Raw genomic sequence first — 17926 nt, 5'->3', positions numbered from 1 at the left:
AACGTATTATTATTTTCTTTTCTTGTCTATAATCCACACTTATTGCTTTATTCAAGACGGATTGGGACGGAAAACTCCGTCAACGCGAATCCATTTGCATCCCTCTGCTTAATTCTTTTGTAAGTTACATTGTGAAAGCAAGTTTGAATCAAATTAATCATATCACAAACGAGTTCACGATGATTTAAGTTAACTCATAAAAATGTTGAACTTATAAAGTTATATTAAATCAGTCGAACTGATAGTCCAACCACTAAAAATTAGTGGATGAATTGGTTCCACCAACCTCTTTTTTCCTCCAACATTGTATACATTGTATTATGATATTTTGAATAGCGACATGAAAGCTAACATACCGTTTGGTTCAGGGATAAACAGGAATAACAAAAGTTATCCCCACTATTACGCCAAACGGGATAATATTTTATCGGAATATTTTATCCCGGTCAAATCTTGCTATTTCTGGTTATTCCGGAATAGCAAAGGATTTGCTATTCCACCATTTTAGTGGAATAGTGCTATTCCAATGCTTAATTTTAAACTTAATTAAAATTATAAATTGAATTAAAACTAAATTATATAAATATAATATGTAATCTATTATAATGCATTATTTTTATTATAAAATTATTAATTGCAGTATGTTAATACATATTATTTATATTTAAATATTATAATAAGTTTTATAATAAATTATATTTAAATAATATAATAAATTCTTTTTATTAAATTTAAGTTTAAATAGAATTTTTTAAAAAATAATAAATTTATTATAATAAATTATTTTTATTAATAGTTCCCACCCCTATTATTATTTTAAAATTTTAAAAATTAAAAATTAAAAATTTTAAAATTTATAATTTATAATCTCAAAATTAAAGTTTATAGTTTTAAATTATAAATTATAAATTTTAAATTTGATATTTTAAATTTTTGAAATTTAAAATTTGATCTTAAATTTACATTTTGAAATTTAAAATTTAAAATTTTGAATTTAAAATTTGATATTTTAAATTTCAAACTTTAATTTCAAATTTTGAAATTTTAAAGTAAAAATTTTAAACTTAAGAATATAAATTTAAAATTTTAAAAATTCAAATTCAAATATAATAAGAGGGTAATATTATTATTTTTTATTTATAAAAAATACATTATCCTTCTTATTACATCTTACCTAATCAAACGTTATTTTTTTATTCTCAGCAATAACCTAATTTTTATTAAAATGCAAAATTGATCTAATCCCCGCATATACCTCAATTTATATCTATCTCTGGAATAGTCACTTTTTACTTATTCTCGAGCCAAACGATATCTTAGAACTTAAAATTTTAAATCTAAATTACACCGCAACAAAAGCTTCATATTTTGACTTAGTTTATCACAAATAAGTCCACGGTGATTTGAGTTAACTTATAAAAACTTTTCGACTTTTGAAGTGACGTTAAATTAGTCGAACTAATAGTCCAACCAGTAAATTAGTGGACCAATCATCTTTTTGTCCAACAATATATTATACTATTTGAATAGCGCTATGAGAGCTATAACATAAAACTTCTCCCATTTAACTTTCTTTTCCTACAAAGTAAAAATTTCTACTTACGATTTATATTTTTTAGGATAAGTTTGAAATATCATCTTTGTGGTTTCGTATTTTTACACTTTAGTATTCTGTAGTTTAAATTGTATCAAGTTAGTCCCATATGGTTTTATTTTTATCTTTTCGTTAGCTTTTTCGTTAATATTTTATTAAATTATATACAAAAATCTTCAGATACCCCACATAGGTACATCGAATATTCACTTTAGTATCCTTTAGTTTTAACTTTGTAACTGATTTAATAAAAAAAATAGTAAAATAGATAACCACAGAACACTAAATTAATATACTTCAACTTATATGGTGCTAGAGTGAGAAAGTATGAAACTATAAGGATAATATTTAAATTTTTTTCTATTTTTTAGAACTTAAAAGTTCAAATTTATATTACACCATAACAAAATCTTTATATTCACGCGAAACAAGTGCTAAAATATTTTTAAAAAATACTGAATAAATCTTTACTTTGACTTGGTTAATAGTTGTTGAGAGAAATTATCATAATAATTATTCTTTCTTTTTCTCCTCTCACATCACACCACTCCTTTCAATCAACCAACATAACACCAACCAAGAAAAATACATCCTATGGTTTAGTTGATGGATTTTGAACATTGAACAAACACAGTGTTTCTGAAAAAAAATTGTACAACAAATTTTGACAAAGTCATTCTAGGCCACAAAAAAACAAAAAAAAAAAAGAAAAAAAAAAGAGAAGGTCATTATCATTCATTAGTCCCAAAAATTATTTAAATCTCAAAAAATTTTAATTGAGTCTTATATATTATACTAGGTTATTGATGTTGATTGTTAGCGAAACACGCCGATCAAAGCACGATTAATATTATATTAAATTTGATTTTGGACACATAAGTAATGTCATTAGAATATTAACATCAATGTCCTTTGGTTTATTAAAAATGTTTTTTTTTTTAAAATCTATGAATTATGATTATTTTAGTAGTTAAAGAATGATTGTCATAGAAATTATTTATTTTATCTATTTTATTCGACCAGTGAATTATTTAATTTGAATTAGGAAATAGATTTTGGACCACGAAATCTTAAAAGATTTTATTTGTCGAATTCTTACTATTTCTTTGAAATAAATCAAAATTAATAAAATTATTGGCAATAAAATAATAAAATGAAATATTTTAAAAAATATTTAGTTTATTCACATGAAATATACAGAGTGTAGTTATTATATATATATATATATAATTTTTTTTTATTTTTTTTTCCATGATTGTGTAGGGAGTAGAGTAATGGCGCAATCTGATTGGTTGGTGTGTAATTGGTGTAACCGTTGCATTAAGAGGAATCTCGTGACCGTTCATCACTGTTGTGGACAGTTACACATCGAAGGGCGGACCCGGATTTCCTACAACTATGTATGTACAAATCGTTACATACGAAGGGTGATCTCGCCGCTTATCAGTAAAGGAGTTGATCCTCACCGTCAAGATTGGACGGTACTGATTAACCCTTCTGCTAATTACCGGTAGGATCGACCCTGTGCGTGGAATTCCACGATTGGAGTTGTACGCAATCTCTGACACGTGGGTCCCGGGCGGGTGTATCAGAGCCAACTGTTCAGCGCCACGTGTGTGGCCGAGCAAAGTGGGACCCACTTGTCAGAGTCGTAAGATAACGGGCTATCGAAAGCTACGCTACAAAAATGCTTATAAATGCCACAATAAATGCCCATTAATGGCCTAGGGGTGGGTTGGCTCACAGAAGTTGTTCCCTGCACCTGGTGTATCCGTACATAACATGGACCATATGTAATAATTGATCTTAACCTATATTTTTATTTTTAAAATTAAGATCTAATCCAACAATAATGATCTACAACATTAAAATAACTCATATAATGTCTAATTTTAGAACCAAATTAGAACTGCTATAAGATTAAAATTGTATAAAATTACTATTTGGTTTTATAGATAAGATCCAAAAATTTATACAATTATTGAGATTTTAATAGTAAAAAATTATTAAGAATATGATAGAATTGGTGTGATAAAATGAATCGTTCGGCATATTTGTTTTGGTAAATATTATTGGCGCGACAATTTTAAAAGTGTAGTGCATGATACACTGGGTGCATGAATATCTAATGAGTCTCTACATCTATTACTAGAGACCAGTGCTCTAATTGGAAACAGTGCTGCTTAAATACAGAACCCCAGAGAACAGTAAAATAAAAAAAAAGGGAAAAAAAAAAGAAAAAGAAAAAGAAAAAGAAAAAGAGACCCCTTAAATAATAATCACAATTCACAAATCTCCTTCTCCTCCTCCCATTGAGATATGAGAACTCAAACAAAAGAGTAGTGTTGTTGTATGTATCTCCCAATCCAAAACAACCAAACCACCATTCATTCTCTCTTTCTCTTTCATCATGAAGCCCATAAGCTCTTAAGAGAGAGAGAGAGAGAGAGAGAGCTACACATACTTTATCTCTCCAATCTAGTTACTTTTTCAAAAGGTGAGTACTCCATTTTTGTTCATATTCCACCACTGGGTTGCTCTTTTTATGCAACTTAAGTTGATCATTTTCTCTCTTTCTTTTTTTTTTGTCCCCTTCTTTTGTGCCATGAATTAGTTGTGCTTTATGTTTGTATGATTGTTCTTGCTTTGGGTTTGTTTGTTAATCCACATCCTAATATCTAAATGAGTAGAAATACTGTTTTTTTCAAAATTTTTAAGTAGATACTGTTATATCTCATCTTCTGTTTATTTATTTATGTAGTTTAGTATTTCAAAATAAAAAGTATCGTCTATAAATGGTTAATACCGTAGCTTTAGTTTTTAGAAATAACGGGCCTATGTTTCCCACATACATATACTACATTTTTTTTTTTTTTTTTAACTCTCTTGAACTTTTGGCTTTTAGTTTTTTCGATTTGAGCCATGCTGTGGTTCCTTCGTAATAATTTTGTACATGATGTTTTTTTCTCTTGTAATTCGATTACAATTTTTTACGCAATTAGTGAAAACTGAAGCATGAGTCTGGTGAGATTTAAAGATTAGAATCTCTGACACCGTATAAAAAATAATCATTTGTCTTGAAAAGTTGAAGGGTCGGCCGCTTGGTATTGAGACCTGTTTAGCGCTATCAAGTGAACAACAGTTGCGTGAAAAATATCGAGATATTTTATCATATTCATTGCTATACGCACAATATGATATCAACTTTCGGAAATAAACGAGATGTTTTCTTTCGTCATAAATTTTTACCGCACGTAACGCAATCTGCAGCGTAGGGACACGGAGGGAGGGAGGGAGGGAGGGAGGGAGGGATGTACAAGAACCAGCTGCAGGAGCTGGCGCAGAGGAGCTGCTTCAGCCTGCCGTCGTATGCATGCGTGAGGGAAGGGCCGGACCACGCGCCGCGGTTCAAGGCGTCCGTCAACTTCAACGGCGAGGTCTTCGTCGGGCCCAGCAATTGCACCACCCTCCGCCAGGCCGAGCACGCCGCCGCCGAGGTCGCCCTCTCCAACCTCTCCGTCCGCGCCCCCTCCACCTCCCTCGCCGCCCGCGTCCTCGTAAGTCTACATACCTATACTTACATGCAAGACACACTTCTGCTTCTACTTTCAGCAACCGTCACGATCATCAGTTCGTACGTAGTACAACTTGTGACATTTGGATATAGAAAAGTATGGTTATATCTGTTTGGCTAAAAGTGGAGACTGTAATACTGTACAAAGAATTCCGCGGAGAATTCTAACATAATGATTCTTCTAAAAGTATTAGTCAGATAACACTTCATCCAAGAATAATACAATAGCCATCTCAATTTTACTTGTTTGTAGGATGAGACTGGGGTGTACAAGAACCTGCTGCAAGAAACAGCACATAGAGCAGGGCTGAAGCTGCCTCTCTACACAACAGTGAGGTCAGGGCCAGGCCACCAGCCCATCTTCACCAGCACTGTGGAGATTGCAGGCTGGACATTCACCGGTGACTCGGCAAAGACCAAGAAGCAGGCAGAGAAGAATGCTGCACTGGCTGCCTGGACTGCTCTCAAGCAAAGTAAATTTCTTTGGGGGACAAGAAAGAAAGCCCTTACTAAAAGCACTTCTTCTTTTTAACTTCTTTTAAGAGTAGTTATTACTCTTTTCTTATTATATGGTTTTGTCCCTCTTTTGGACTCTGGAAATTGAAGTTTTCCTCTTTTTTTAGTTAGTTTTTTTTCTCATTGTTTTAACTTTGAACTCTCCAATTTGAACTCAAATTTTGCACAGACATATGATTTGTTTTTTTTTTTTTTTTTTCCAGTGCCAGATTTGGGTTCTTGTTCCAATCAAGAGAAAAAGGAGTCTACTGAGTGCAGTGAAGAGCAAGAACATGTGGTTGTAGAGAGGGTGCTCTCAAATTTCAAGCCCAAGGAGGAGGCCAAGCCAATGAAGCCAAGGAGCATGTCTCAACACCACAAGAGGAGAGAGATCTTAAACACTTCCACAAGTAGTACTATTGCTACTACTACTACTACTACTACTTCCTCATCCTATAAACATTCATGGAAACCACTGGAACCTTCATCTGAAGCTTCTTCAATCCACCCAACACACCCACATCCACCAAACATACGCATCTTGGCTCCCCCTGTGCTCCCACCAATACTGCCCCAATCCAAGGACAATAAGAACAATATTTCACCTATCCCTACGCCAATTCCCCACAGTTCTCTCTTTGAGGAGGCAAACAAGGATAAAGGAGAAAAGCTTGTTGCAAAAGCACTTCCTAAGTTCATTAGAGTTTTGGATCAAAGTGCTAGCACATTTAGCCATACTTCAATCAAGGCCCCTTGTTTGGGGGATTGCAAGGCAATTCAAGTCCCAGGTGTGATCTCCAGCGGTGGATATCGCGCGGCTGGGATGGCCCCGGCCGTGAACGTGCGGTCGGTGATCCCCGTATGCGCTTCGCCGCCGATGCGCACTCCGGTGAGTAATACTAATACTACTACTACAATGGCCGGGAAAGAGGGGGAGGAGAGACCTCAGATGCCTCTTCCAAGCTCAAGAGTCTCCAGTTGTGATGAGGAGGGAAGAGGTTTACAAACAAGGAGCCAATTTTATGTATTTGAATGGTGATTTTACTGTTTGGCCTATAAGATTTATGGATTTTGGGATTCATGGGTCTTTGAGGTTATGATGGTCTTTCCAGGGGGGTTTGTTGTCTTTTTGTCATATCTCCATCATGTAACTACTGATCAACTCTCTAAGTATTTGTGTACTTATGTGGTGATTTTGCTGCAGATCAGAGAAGCATACAAGAAGCATGAGGCATCCATGTTGTGTAACTGCATTATTCTCTCCCTCTGTCTTTTTCTTTGCCTTTGACTTGAAATATAACCAAGTTTTGTTTATCTAGCTTCTTAGTTGTGGTAATTTTTTCATATGGTTGTAATAGGATAGTAGCTTAGGATTGATGGGGTCTTATGTCACAATGATCTTCTCATTTATGTCCAAATGTTTCCTTACCTAATACCTAGCAAAATGAAAGAGTCAATGCTTGAAATTCATGGTTTTCACCTCCCTACTTATGTACTTAAATTTCTTTCTTGTAGAGCATACTTACAGCAGATAAGAAGGGGAATGGAACAACACACACACACAATGCGGAGGAAATGTGATGTGTCAGAACATTAATGAGCAATGCACAGGCAGTTTATTGGCTTCTCAGGGGAGAACCAGTAGTGAGTCAGGGAGAGAGAATGAGAGTAGGGACTGGGGAGGTGCACTGCAAGGGGCAGGCCATTCAATGCAAATGAATGTGGAGAAATAGGGAAGGAAAGACCAAATGCAGTGACATAAAGCTGAGCTTTAATGCTGTGGTCAGCCTGCCTGTGGGCTTTGTCTTCCTTCATCAATGACTTTACCAGAGCTCTAGAGAGAGAGAGTGTGCTTGTGTTTTTAAACTTCATATATTTGGATTTCTCTACCTTGAGGCAAGAATCACATCATCTTTAATTATCTTATTGCTTCTTTGCTATGTTAGATCCATTTGGGCCTTTTCTTTGAGGACACTGTATTATTTAGAAAGCAGGAACTGCCATGAGCAGATGAAGAATACATTGAATATGATTAATTTTATACATTTTACTCCACATAATAAATTTAGCTGGGTTAAACATCATTTTCTTTTCCAAGATAGAATTTTGCCCTCCCTTTTTTTCCTGGGGCAATTATTCTCTCTTACCCTTCATAAAATTTTATATATATATATATAGAGAGAGAGAGAGAGAGAGAGAGAGAGAGAGAGAGAGAGAGTGCTAAGCTAGTATCCTGTTGGTAGTACGGAGACGGAGGCTTCCGTGCTATCAAGTTGTTTTCAATGATGTATCTTTCAAATCAACGATCGGTTCCATTAGACTTGATCTACACTATTAAAAGTATTTGAAAATTAAATTTCATAATTTTTCAACATCATTTGACTAGTGATCAAAAGGTCTCAAAATTGACAATTTTAATGGTAGATGTGATACGTTTGTGAATTTAACGGTGAAAAATAATCCAAATCTGGTAAATTTTTTATAAAAATTTTTTTTCACTATTTAGAGTAAGATCAGTATCTCCAATCTTAAATTCAAGTCTTTTTTCATCATTTTTTGTAAGATTTTTATTTCCTGCCGTTTATTTTTAGACTACTCATTTCATAGGTAAATGTGTTAAAAAATTATGAAATTTAATTTTTAAATATTTTTAATAGTGTAGAGCATGTCTAACGGATCCAATCGTCGATTTAAAAGCCGCATCATTGAAAACAACTTGATAGTACGGAGACCTCCATGTTACCGATATTATACCAGCCTAGCTCTCTCTCTCTCTCTCTCTCTCTCTCTCTATATATATATATATATAGTTAAACAAGAAAAACAAGTTGTTATTATAATAGATGGAGACATGATGTTTACTCCACACGACAAATATCTTACTGAAGATAAATGCCTAGGCTTTAGTTTTAAATATGCACCCTTACAAAATTCATATTTTCATAGGCCTTCCTGGAGACCGTAGTATTCAACTTTTGATCCACTTCATAGGACATGGATTTTAGCACTTCAAAGGGGGTATAAGAAAATTCAGATTTTGCACGTGATCGCACATGCTGTAGAGCGAATTTTTAAATTGTGGGTACTCGATTTGCTAGATTGATGTGATATATAAAATTCTTCCCAGACTTATACAACATTAGATACTGTTGGAGAAAAGAATACCAACATAGGTGCTGAGTGTTCCAAGCCATTCTAAGGCCTGCATTCGCACCGTTTTCACACTTTAAAGCCACCCAAAATAATCAAAAGCACTTTTCCAGTAAACTCTACTCATTCGATGCAATGAAACAACGATGAAAATCTCCAATCAATTAGTATCCATATGCTAGGAGACTCCTGTTGGATCCTTAGCCCTGACCATTAACGATTGTGCCTAGGCCCAATCTTGCCTCCGACCAAATCAAACATGATTCGACCTAACTTAGCCTCCGACACGAGACGGAATGTTGACTCTTTTAAGCCAAGAGTTTCCAACGGCGAGAAGTGTTAGGGGTAAATTCAAAGCAATTGGTTTGAAAGAACGCATTCTCAAATAGCACCTACTTTGTTGGTGGAAAGAGAATGACCATCATTGCTATTCAAAGTAAAAGAAAAGAAGCCATTACCTCACATATACTGCTTTGATTTCTCATTTGAGTGCCCGCTGCCCATGGACAACAAAATAGGGGTTCAAATTATGGGGAGAAAGGGAACTACAAATGAATAGTACACAAAGAAGCATAGAGTAGTACATAAAAGAAGCACCTTCTCCTCCATGCGAAGAGAAACTTAAATTTCCGTAATCTATCGCCATGATTAGTACTATGAAGAGTTAGAGGATGAAATAAGGCATGAGGTTTTCAGAGTGCATTAGCATGCATAATTTTCATTTACAGTACTAGCGGAGCTTTAGCTCGAGCATAGCTTTTCGAGGGCCATGTTCTCGTCACCGTTGACGCTCTTCAGCGTGCTCCGCACTAAATCCTCCGGAAACCCCATCTCAACCAGCTTCTGAACCTGAACTCAGATAAAAAAAAAGAAAAAAAATAGAGGGGGGGGGAGAGAGAGAGAGAGATGATTCCACCATGTTTGTTGCTCTCTTGTAGACCACCACCAGGAAGGAGTTGGAAAGTTCTATATTTAACCTGATAAAAATATTGTTGGTGGCCAATAACATCCCCATCACCCATTATGGCCGCGCTAAAGTAGGGTACGCTGGGAGGAAGTATTTGGTAACATTCCAAACCTTCAACATTTTGTGCATGAAATGGCAGCTCTCAAGAGTAGAAACCGTAACCATGTGGTTAAGGTCCGTGGGCTTGTTTGCCTTTGGGGACACGTGCTTTCAAACAAAGTTGTTCAAAGAAGCACTGATAGCTTTTTCATAAAATCCTGTTGGCAGCTACTTGCTGCAGCTAAAGCAGAAGCTTCAAGTTGAAAAGTTGCTTCTGGGGCGCAAAAAGTTATTTTAGCTTCCTATCACAGTAAAACTACTGACTGCTGACCAAAAGCCCTACTTTCTACGAGCTCCAACTCTTTCGAGTAGAGAAGCTATTCTAGAAGTCTGGCCGAATAAGCACTTAAACTGTGCATACCTTTTCTTCAATATCAACAGAAATCCTCTTGGCAAAGGTCTCGGTCCAGTAACGAGCTGTAGCAATGAACGTTTGATGGTCCCTCAAGTACTACAAAATATGAGAAGAATGCAGAGATTAGGGGTTAAGTTTATAGAATATGCGGGAAGATCTCACAGTAGAGCTTATTCAAATGGAAAGAAATGAGATAGATTGGATTTATACCTGCTGAGCCACTACAGCATCCTGGGGATCATCAGGTTCAGGTGAAGAGAGAAGAGCCTGAACAGAAAGGAGAGCCGTCTTCAGAGTAAGGGCAGGGCTCCACTGATCCTTTAAAATGTCCAAGCAAATCGCCCCGTTTTGACTACTGATGTTGGGGTGCCTTCAATATACAGTTGGAGAGAGAAAGTATTGGAGACCCATTAGTGCTATAATTGAAGCAAGTGTATAGTAGGAGAAACTACTTCTCCTCCTAAATTACGAAGATCCATGCAAGATTCGGAAACCCTCAAAATATACAAGACAATATAACTTCTTGGTTGGCAAGCTTAGACTTAAGGGCAACAAGAGCAATTGCTATCACTAAATTAACAAAGCACTGGAACCGAAAGTAACAAGAATTATGCTTTGCCAGCCATCAAGAAAACTCTTTAAACTAGCTTAATAACTAGGATCTTGAGAGCATTATTAACATTCAATTATCAGACCACATGGACTTCCAAGCCTGTCCCACTTAATTGCCTAGGGCACGTTTGGATTGACGCAAGTCCAATTGGCCATAATTGACGTTTTAGTGGGAGTAAAAACATCAGTTCAGCCCTGACCATGATGATGCGAAGGAGATCTGCTACCAAGCCATTGGCTCACTTACAGGAAAACAGCTTCCCCTTGGAAAGTTCTGAAGTCATATTTTTTTGCGAGATCCAAAATGTAGCACACTACAGGAAGAAAATCTTCTCAGTATCGATATGATCGATGGCAGAACAAATGTCTGTACTCTCACCAAACTTCAATTACAGCTAAATAGCTACAACATCAAAAGTTGAACATCCCCTTCCGCTCCACACTGCAAGTCATAAAGTCAAGATTGGAAGATAATGTGACAATAATTACATCACCTAATCCACGGCATGAATTCGACAGTTAGCTTTGGCTTGAAGATCAGAACAGTGACTATAACATGATGGAAACATCAAGCAACGACATTTGTTGGTTTAAGATGTTAAGCTACGACTAATGAGAACAGAATGTGTTCCTGTACCTGCGTTAGACTAAATATAACAACTAAGACAACAGCAATATAAAATGACTGGCTCACTTATCATGAGTAGCTGCTGCAGATTTGATGGGCAATCAAACATAGGGAAAGAGATGGATGGTCATGAAACAAAACTATACTAGATGGAGCGTACAAAAAGTGTTTCTGATTTGGTCAGATGAGTCTAGATGCATCAACATCATTTGCCGTCTCAGAACCTTATCAATGCTTCCAGAGCTTCCATAAAAATGATGACTAGGAGTGAAAAGAAGCAGCATACAAAAGTTAAATAAAACATCTCATTAGGCCAGCCACTACATTAACTATTAGTTAGATAGTTAGAAGGTTCATGCACATCTATCCATATGACTAATTGCATGACCAAGAAGAGCTCCATGTTGCTAACTTTCAAACAAATAAGATGACAAAAAGTTGGTGAGAAATTCATGTTCCACTTTGTCAAACAAAGTCAGGTTCTTGAATTTGAAATGTCAACTCCAACATTATGAATAAAAGCTTCCTGTATGGCTCAAACCAGCTAAATTACCAAATCATATTACATCATGCACGTGCGATGCTAATAATTTCTGGAAAGAAATTAATATTTCAAGATAGAAGAAACTGGAGATTAGCCATTGGATTGTAATCTAATCAAAAGAATGTTCACCCCGGTGGCTCTCATTTGTTGTTAACTAACTGAACAACATATCCCTATCCTAAACCGTCTAGCAACCATGCAAGTTGAAGAGCAAAGTACTTTATTGACCAGTCCACTCTGCATGTAACAAGCAGTATATTACAATTCCTATGATAGAGAACTTTTGAGGAAAAAAAAACTAAATGATGATCCATAAACCTTTCTTACAAGGAAAGTAAACACAATGAGTTAATTTCCTTACCATACTTTTGTTATGAACTGCATTTTAGGAGGCTCAAAGGGATAGCCACCTGCAAACGAATAAATCAACATCATGAATTTTCAATCAAAACTTTATTTTCACAGGTCAATTTACATTTTTCAAAAAGTTAAGTACTAGGTAGGTATGCAGTCAACTACCATATTGGTAGAATCACCTGCCAATTATTTTACAAAGAAAAGCTTCAAATCCTATTAGCTAGAAACAGTAAAATGTGCACTAAGATGGAATGAATTTTGTGTGTGTTGTTTTGAGGGAGGTGGGGGAAGTGCTAAAACGCATGCTACGCAACAGACCAAGCCTTTATTCCACAGTTTCATATAGAAATTTGGTACTGTCATACCCAATCAACCATTGTAAAGTATATTCTAAGCATTTGTGGAACCTTTTAGGTGTTTGTTGAGGGTATATCATGCCTGTTTAGCCGTGCTGCTGCTAAAGAATCTCATTTCAACTTCCTACCACATCAAAAGCTCCAAACGTTTCTGTTTGCTAAGCAGGAGCATGGCTAAACAGGGACGATATACCCTCAACAAACACCTAAAAAGTTCCACGAATGCTTATTTCTAAATTGGACACCCACCCTTCTACATCATCACACTAATCAAATCCTCTCCACCCATTAATTCCAGTATCAATCCACATGGAGAAATGAAACAAACAACCAAGATAGAAACCCTAAAAGAAAGTAATCCCGACGAAATGAAGAGGAGGAAAAGATCGGAGTTCCGAACCGGGCAAGCGGATGTCGATGCGGAAGGTTCCGCCCTCGTAGGGGGTGGCGACGGGGCCGGAGATGGTCCCGGTGAGGTGGGAGAGGTCGCTCCCCCCGTCGCAGAGCGCGATGCCCACCCCGGAGATCGCCTGGTCGCGGTTGCACTCCGCGAGCTCCTTCTGAACCCTCGACACGTCCAGCATCTCTCCCGTACCCGAGGATCTCGACGAAGAGGAAGGCGAGGAGAGACCCTAGAAATGGATCTGTGAGAGAGAGAGAAGGGGAGAGGAGGAAACCCTAGGATTGGATGTGGTCTTAGGGTTTCGTCCCCTTCCGCGGCGTGGCGGAAGAAGGGGGAGGGTACGAGCAGTGGGGAGAGGAAAGGTCTCGAGTGGGTTGGGGGATTTGGTAAGCTGCTTCTCTAGAACACTGTAGGACAAGCATTGTTATTTGGATAAATTGCACGTTTGACCTCAAATTTTAATTTTTTAAAACTTTTTACTTAAAGTTTTTAAATTATTATAATTAAATTTTATTATCTAATTTAGTTAATTAAAATTTAATTAATTAAATTAAATTATTTGATTTGATTATAATAAAAATTTAAGCTAAAAATTATAATAAAGTAAAATTTAACAACCAAAATATTACATATCTTATTGTTTGTGAATTTACCCTTATTATTATATGGAATGATGAGATTCAATAATATGTGAGATGAGATACCACAGCAAAACTGGTGGTCCACAGCTGACTTGGTAGTCCATGTCCAGCCAATTTGTGTAGAATACATAGTAGTTAGTACATGAGACAGCTAAGTATCTATTGGCTGAAGCCCCAAAAGAGTCTTAATTGCTGTACTGCTCCAAGCCTTTTATTCACCCTCTCAACCAAGAAAAACTCAATCCAAAAAGAAAAATAAGAGGAAGCAGAAGCAGAAGCAGAAGCAGAAGCAGAAAATGAGCTATCAACAAGTTCCCCCTCAGGAAACCTACCCTCCACCAGGTAAAAAAAAAAAAAGAAGAAAAAAGAGAGAAAAAGAAAAAGAAAAAGAAACAATCTTTTACCTCACATAAAATTATTCTGATATTCTCTTGGATTCTGCCACTGCTTGCTTGATTTGAGCCCTACATGGGTTGCTTAGTCCAAATTAAGATGATGGGCTTTGTGGGGTCAATTAGGGTTTGCTGATCTAAACATTTAGGCCCCGTTTGGTTGGGGGGATAAGCGGGGATAACGAAAGTTATCCCCGCTATTCCGCCAAACGGAATGAAAACTGGCCGGGATATTTTATCCCGGTCAAACCTTGCTATTCCCGATTATCCCGGGATAGCAAGGAATTTGTTATTCCACCATTTTGGTGGAATAGCGCTATTTCAATGCTTAATTTCAAACTTAATTAAAATTATAAATTGAATTAAAACTAAAGCATATAAATATAATATATTATATATTATAATACATTATTTTTATTATAAAATTATTAATTATACTATATTAATACATATTATTTATATTTAAATATTATAATAAAATTTATAATAAATTATATTTAAGTATTATAATAAATTCTTTTTATTAAATTTAAGTTTAAGTAGAATTTTTAAAAAAATCTATAAAGTTATTATAATAAATTATTTTTATTAATTGTTCCCACCCCTATTCTTATTTTAAAATTTTAAAAATTAAAATTTTAAATTTTTAAAATTTATAATTTATAATCTCAAAATTAAAGTTTATAATTTTAAATTATAAATTATAAATTATAAATTTTAATTTTGATATTTTAATTTTGAAATTTAAAATTTGATATTTTATATTTATTAAATTTAAATTTGATCTTAAATTTAAAGTTTGAAATTTTAAAATTTAAATTTCAATATAATAAGAGGATAATATGATTATTTTTTATTTATAAAAATCCACTATCTTTCTTATTCTATCTTACCTAACCAAACGCTATTTTTTTTAATCCCAAGAATAGGCCAATTTTCATCCAAACGCAAAATTGATCTAATCCCTGCTTCTACCTCAATTTATACCTATCCCTGGAATAGCCACTTTTTGCTTATCCTCGAACCAAACGATACCTTAATGTTAAAGAAGCTAGTAGAGTTATAAAATTGTTTCAGATCGATTAGTTTACAAACCTGCAGATGCTTCCAGATGTTCAATTTCCTTTCTTTTTTCTTTTTCATCTTTTCCTTTATTGAAGTAGTAAAGTTCCTGTTGTTATGATATCTAGTCAAAATTATATGTAGATCCACTCAAAATAGATCCCCTATTATCTATTCTTGTTTAATTGGAGTTGTTGTTGTAAGTTAGATTGAAAATTCCATCAAAATTCGACATTTTAGGAAGAACTATTAGATGATGAGTTTTAGTATTGTGTAGTTCAATTTGGTTTAACATATGCAGGAGTGTCACATCCTTACCCTGCTCCACCTCCACCATATGGTTCTCTGCCGCCGCCGCCGCCGCCGCCGCCGCGAGGAGTTTATCCTCCGCCGCCTTATCCGCCGCCGCCCGGTGGTGCTTACCCTCCGCCGCCGCCCGGTTACCAAGGGTATTTCTATGAGGGGTACCCTCCACCGCCACCACCTCAATCTCACATACACCAGCACAGCCATAGGCATGATGACGATTTTTGCCCCTCATTCTTAAAAGGATGGTATGAACCTCACATGCATTTTTCCTTCTCCTTTTTCTCCTTTTTCGGATTCAAAGTGTTTTTATATTTTATATTTAATATGATATCAGAGCAAGATCTCTGAGTTCAAGTCCCGCCATGTTTTAGCATAATTGATTGTTTACGATTTAATTCAAGTCCATGTTATGGGCTAAACGAAAGTCTCGAGCCAGACATGAGGGAAAGTGCTAAATATATAAATATAAAATCACCGTTCTATGCTAGATTAAGCTTTTAGAGAAAAACAATTGTTTCATGTAATATAAAGCAACGTCAATCTCTCAAATACTATTCTTTTGATTGATGCCCCCTCAACCACTAGTTGTTTTGATTTGAGTTATTCGGTGAACTGAATCGAAGATTTGTTAAAATTTATTGATTTTGCTGGCTATCAGTTGTTAATTGTCAGCGGTATTTTTAGTTCTGTAAATTGAAAATGTGCTCAGAACAGTGAAAATAACACAATTTGATTTAATTGATGGAGATAACTTAAAAATGAAAGAATTGATCAAAAGTTTGGTGGGGGTGTCAATCAAAAGAAAAATGGCTGAAGAGACTGTTTGAAATTGACCTATAGTTGAGGGCGCCTCCACACATTTTTACCTTTTGTTCATAACATATATTTTGAAGTTCAAGAACTCGTTGTCAATTTGGATGTTTGATTTTTTTCCCCTTTGGGTTGCTGGATGTTTAGAAGCTCAGTATCTTTAGGTGCACAAACTTGTAATTTGTGTTTAGTTCGAGAAGGGGGTAAACTAGTTAATTGATTTCATCAATAAATATCAGATATCAGATATTCGCAAGAACTTTTTTAAATTTTTTTCTAAATTTGTGTGTTGTTATTACTGATGGTTACATAGGGCTAGGTTATCTTAGCTTGATATGGGGCGTGTTTGGAATGCATAGAGGCATTTGAGTAATTTGGCTTATGCGTGATTCACGGCCGATAAGAGCGAGAAAAAAAGTAAAAAAAAACTGGTAGAAATAAGGATGGGTTCTGGACTCTGCGCAAAAAGATTAAAATGGATTGAAGTTATGCTGTTACTATCATGTATTTAACTATCTGAACTGCTGCGTCAAATTCGGGTACAATGGCCTGGGTTGTCTGAATAATATGATATCTGGATTGGTCCATTGCTACATTTTAGTACTACAAACTTTGTTCTCTGACCGTGTTTCAGATTCATTTTCATGTTCATATCAGCTTATTTCCTCGCTAGACCAGATTTCTAGAAACATGTTTTACAGTTGCAAAAATTTTGTTTTCGTGGTCATCATATTCTGTATATTAACAGCAGCACTAAATTGAATTACTTTCAATTCTCCGACGTTACTTTTCGCTCGCTCTAGTCGATTACTCTTGCAAATCCTAGAACTTACAGTTTCTTTTCAGTTGATTCGAAGTTGACTATTCTCTGTTCGTTTTACAGTTTGGCTGCGCTTTGCTGCTGCTGTGTGCTCGAAGAATGCTGCTTCTAAGAAGTTACAGATCGGAGCTTCCTGCTGGTGTCTGAATTATTTAGCTCTCTGCAGTCTAGAAAACCTTCGAATTAGCGGAAAATTCTCGGACAGTAGTTGCTGTTTTCTTGGTATTGTCTTATGTAAGTGGGGTTTGGCTGTTAATAAATCATAAATATTAAGAACTTAGGAAACTGCCATATATATATATATATATATATATATGTGGTGTAAGTGATTATGGGTAATTTGTCTAAAAGCAGAAGTGGTACAATGTATTGTTGCTGGTAGATTTGTGATGAAGCTTTGCTTTTGTTTAAGTGTATGGAAATAAGAAGAATTTCTCTGCTAAGTTCTGTAATGTAGTAATTGATCTCATGGTTTATCTAGTTTTGTAAAGATTTAAAATTTTGTTAAATTTAACAGATCTAATAATTATTAGTTGTTTAAAATTGATGGAATTATTAATAAATTTGATGAAATTTGTAATTTTAATTGTATAAAATAACCTAATTCTGAAAATTAAGAGTTAAAGAGAGTTTAATTAAAAAGGGAAAAAAATGTAGCTGAAAGGGCCATTGTAATCTCCATACATTTTGTTTTAAAGAGAGTTTTAAAGTTGAGGTAATCTCCATACATTTTGTTTTAATCCCCAGGCCAACTGGGA

At 35.2% G+C, this 17926-nt stretch overlaps 3 protein-coding genes across 8 annotated transcripts; 2 read left to right on the top strand and 1 right to left on the bottom strand.

Annotated features, from left to right (window-relative positions):
- Positions 3792 to 7727, top strand: LOC109718523 (double-stranded RNA-binding protein 3-like). 5 transcript variants are annotated; one of them, XM_020244797.1, is made up of 6 exons: positions 3792 to 4091; positions 4865 to 5151; positions 5422 to 5641; positions 5888 to 6698; positions 6868 to 6907; positions 7179 to 7727. In XM_020244797.1, coding segments are annotated over exons 2-5 (1278 nt in total). In that variant the 5' UTR covers positions 3792 to 4091; positions 4865 to 4905; the 3' UTR covers positions 6869 to 6907; positions 7179 to 7727. The 5 variants fall into 5 exon arrangements, 4 of the variants coding, with proteins under 4 accessions (XP_020100386.1, XP_020100393.1, XP_020100402.1 ...); XM_020244813.1 differs by having other exon boundaries at positions 3793 to 4091; positions 5888 to 6552; XM_020244804.1 differs by having other exon boundaries at positions 5888 to 6552; positions 6868 to 7708.
- Positions 9251 to 13544, bottom strand: LOC109711555 (ubiquitin-conjugating enzyme E2 27). Of its 2 annotated transcripts, none has more exons than XM_020234685.1 (5): positions 13132 to 13540; positions 12380 to 12428; positions 10445 to 10604; positions 10241 to 10330; positions 9251 to 9662 (listed from the first exon to the last, which is right to left on the bottom strand). In XM_020234685.1, the coding sequence occupies exons 1-5, from the start codon at positions 13313 to 13315 to the stop codon at positions 9555 to 9557; spliced, it is 591 nt and encodes a 196-aa protein (XP_020090274.1). In that variant the 5' UTR covers positions 13316 to 13540; the 3' UTR covers positions 9251 to 9554. The 2 variants fall into 2 exon arrangements, with proteins under 2 accessions (XP_020090274.1, XP_020090282.1); XM_020234693.1 differs by lacking the exon at positions 9251 to 9662 and adding an exon at positions 9766 to 10093 and having other exon boundaries at positions 13132 to 13544.
- LOC109711567 (cysteine-rich and transmembrane domain-containing protein A) lies at positions 13938 to 17611 on the top strand. Its single transcript, XM_020234702.1, has 3 exons — positions 13938 to 14117; positions 15531 to 15783; positions 17232 to 17611. Exons 1-3 carry the CDS (start codon positions 14072 to 14074, stop codon positions 17278 to 17280), a joined length of 348 nt encoding a protein of 115 aa, XP_020090291.1. The 5' UTR covers positions 13938 to 14071; the 3' UTR covers positions 17281 to 17611.

Source organism: Ananas comosus, linkage group 1, assembly GCF_001540865.1.
Source record: "Ananas comosus cultivar F153 linkage group 1, ASM154086v1, whole genome shotgun sequence".
Classification (NCBI taxonomy): Eukaryota; Viridiplantae; Streptophyta; class Magnoliopsida; order Poales; family Bromeliaceae; genus Ananas; species Ananas comosus.
Note: the sequence above shows the minus strand (reverse complement) of the source record. Positions and strands in the feature narration are given on the sequence as shown.

Bases quoted from the DNA above. Each gene is read 5' to 3' on its own strand.
- LOC109711555 (XM_020234685.1), bottom strand. From the start codon at position 13,315: ATGCTGGACGTGTCGAGGGTTCAGAAGGAGCTCGCGGAGTGCAACCGC. The intron at 10,605-12,379 runs GTAAGGAAATTA...TGTATATTGAAG, and splicing joins CAGTTCATAACAAAAGTATG to GCACCCCAACATCAGTAGTC. The intron at 10,331-10,444 runs GTATAAATCCAA...CATATTTTGTAG, and splicing joins ATGCTGTAGTGGCTCAGCAG to TACTTGAGGGACCATCAAAC.
- LOC109718523 (XM_020244786.1), top strand. From the start codon at position 4,906: ATGTACAAGAACCAGCTGCAGGAGCTGGCGCAGAGGAGCTGCTTCAGC. The intron at 5,152-5,421 runs GTAAGTCTACAT...ACTTGTTTGTAG, and splicing joins CCCTCGCCGCCCGCGTCCTC to GATGAGACTGGGGTGTACAA. The intron at 5,642-5,887 runs GTAAATTTCTTT...TTTTTTTTCCAG, and splicing joins CTGGACTGCTCTCAAGCAAA to TGCCAGATTTGGGTTCTTGT.
- LOC109711567 (XM_020234702.1), top strand. From the start codon at position 14,072: ATGAGCTATCAACAAGTTCCCCCTCAGGAAACCTACCCTCCACCAG. The intron at 14,118-15,530 runs GTAAAAAAAAAA...TAACATATGCAG, and splicing joins GGAAACCTACCCTCCACCAG to GAGTGTCACATCCTTACCCT. The intron at 15,784-17,231 runs GTATGAACCTCA...TTCGTTTTACAG, and splicing joins CCCTCATTCTTAAAAGGATG to TTTGGCTGCGCTTTGCTGCT.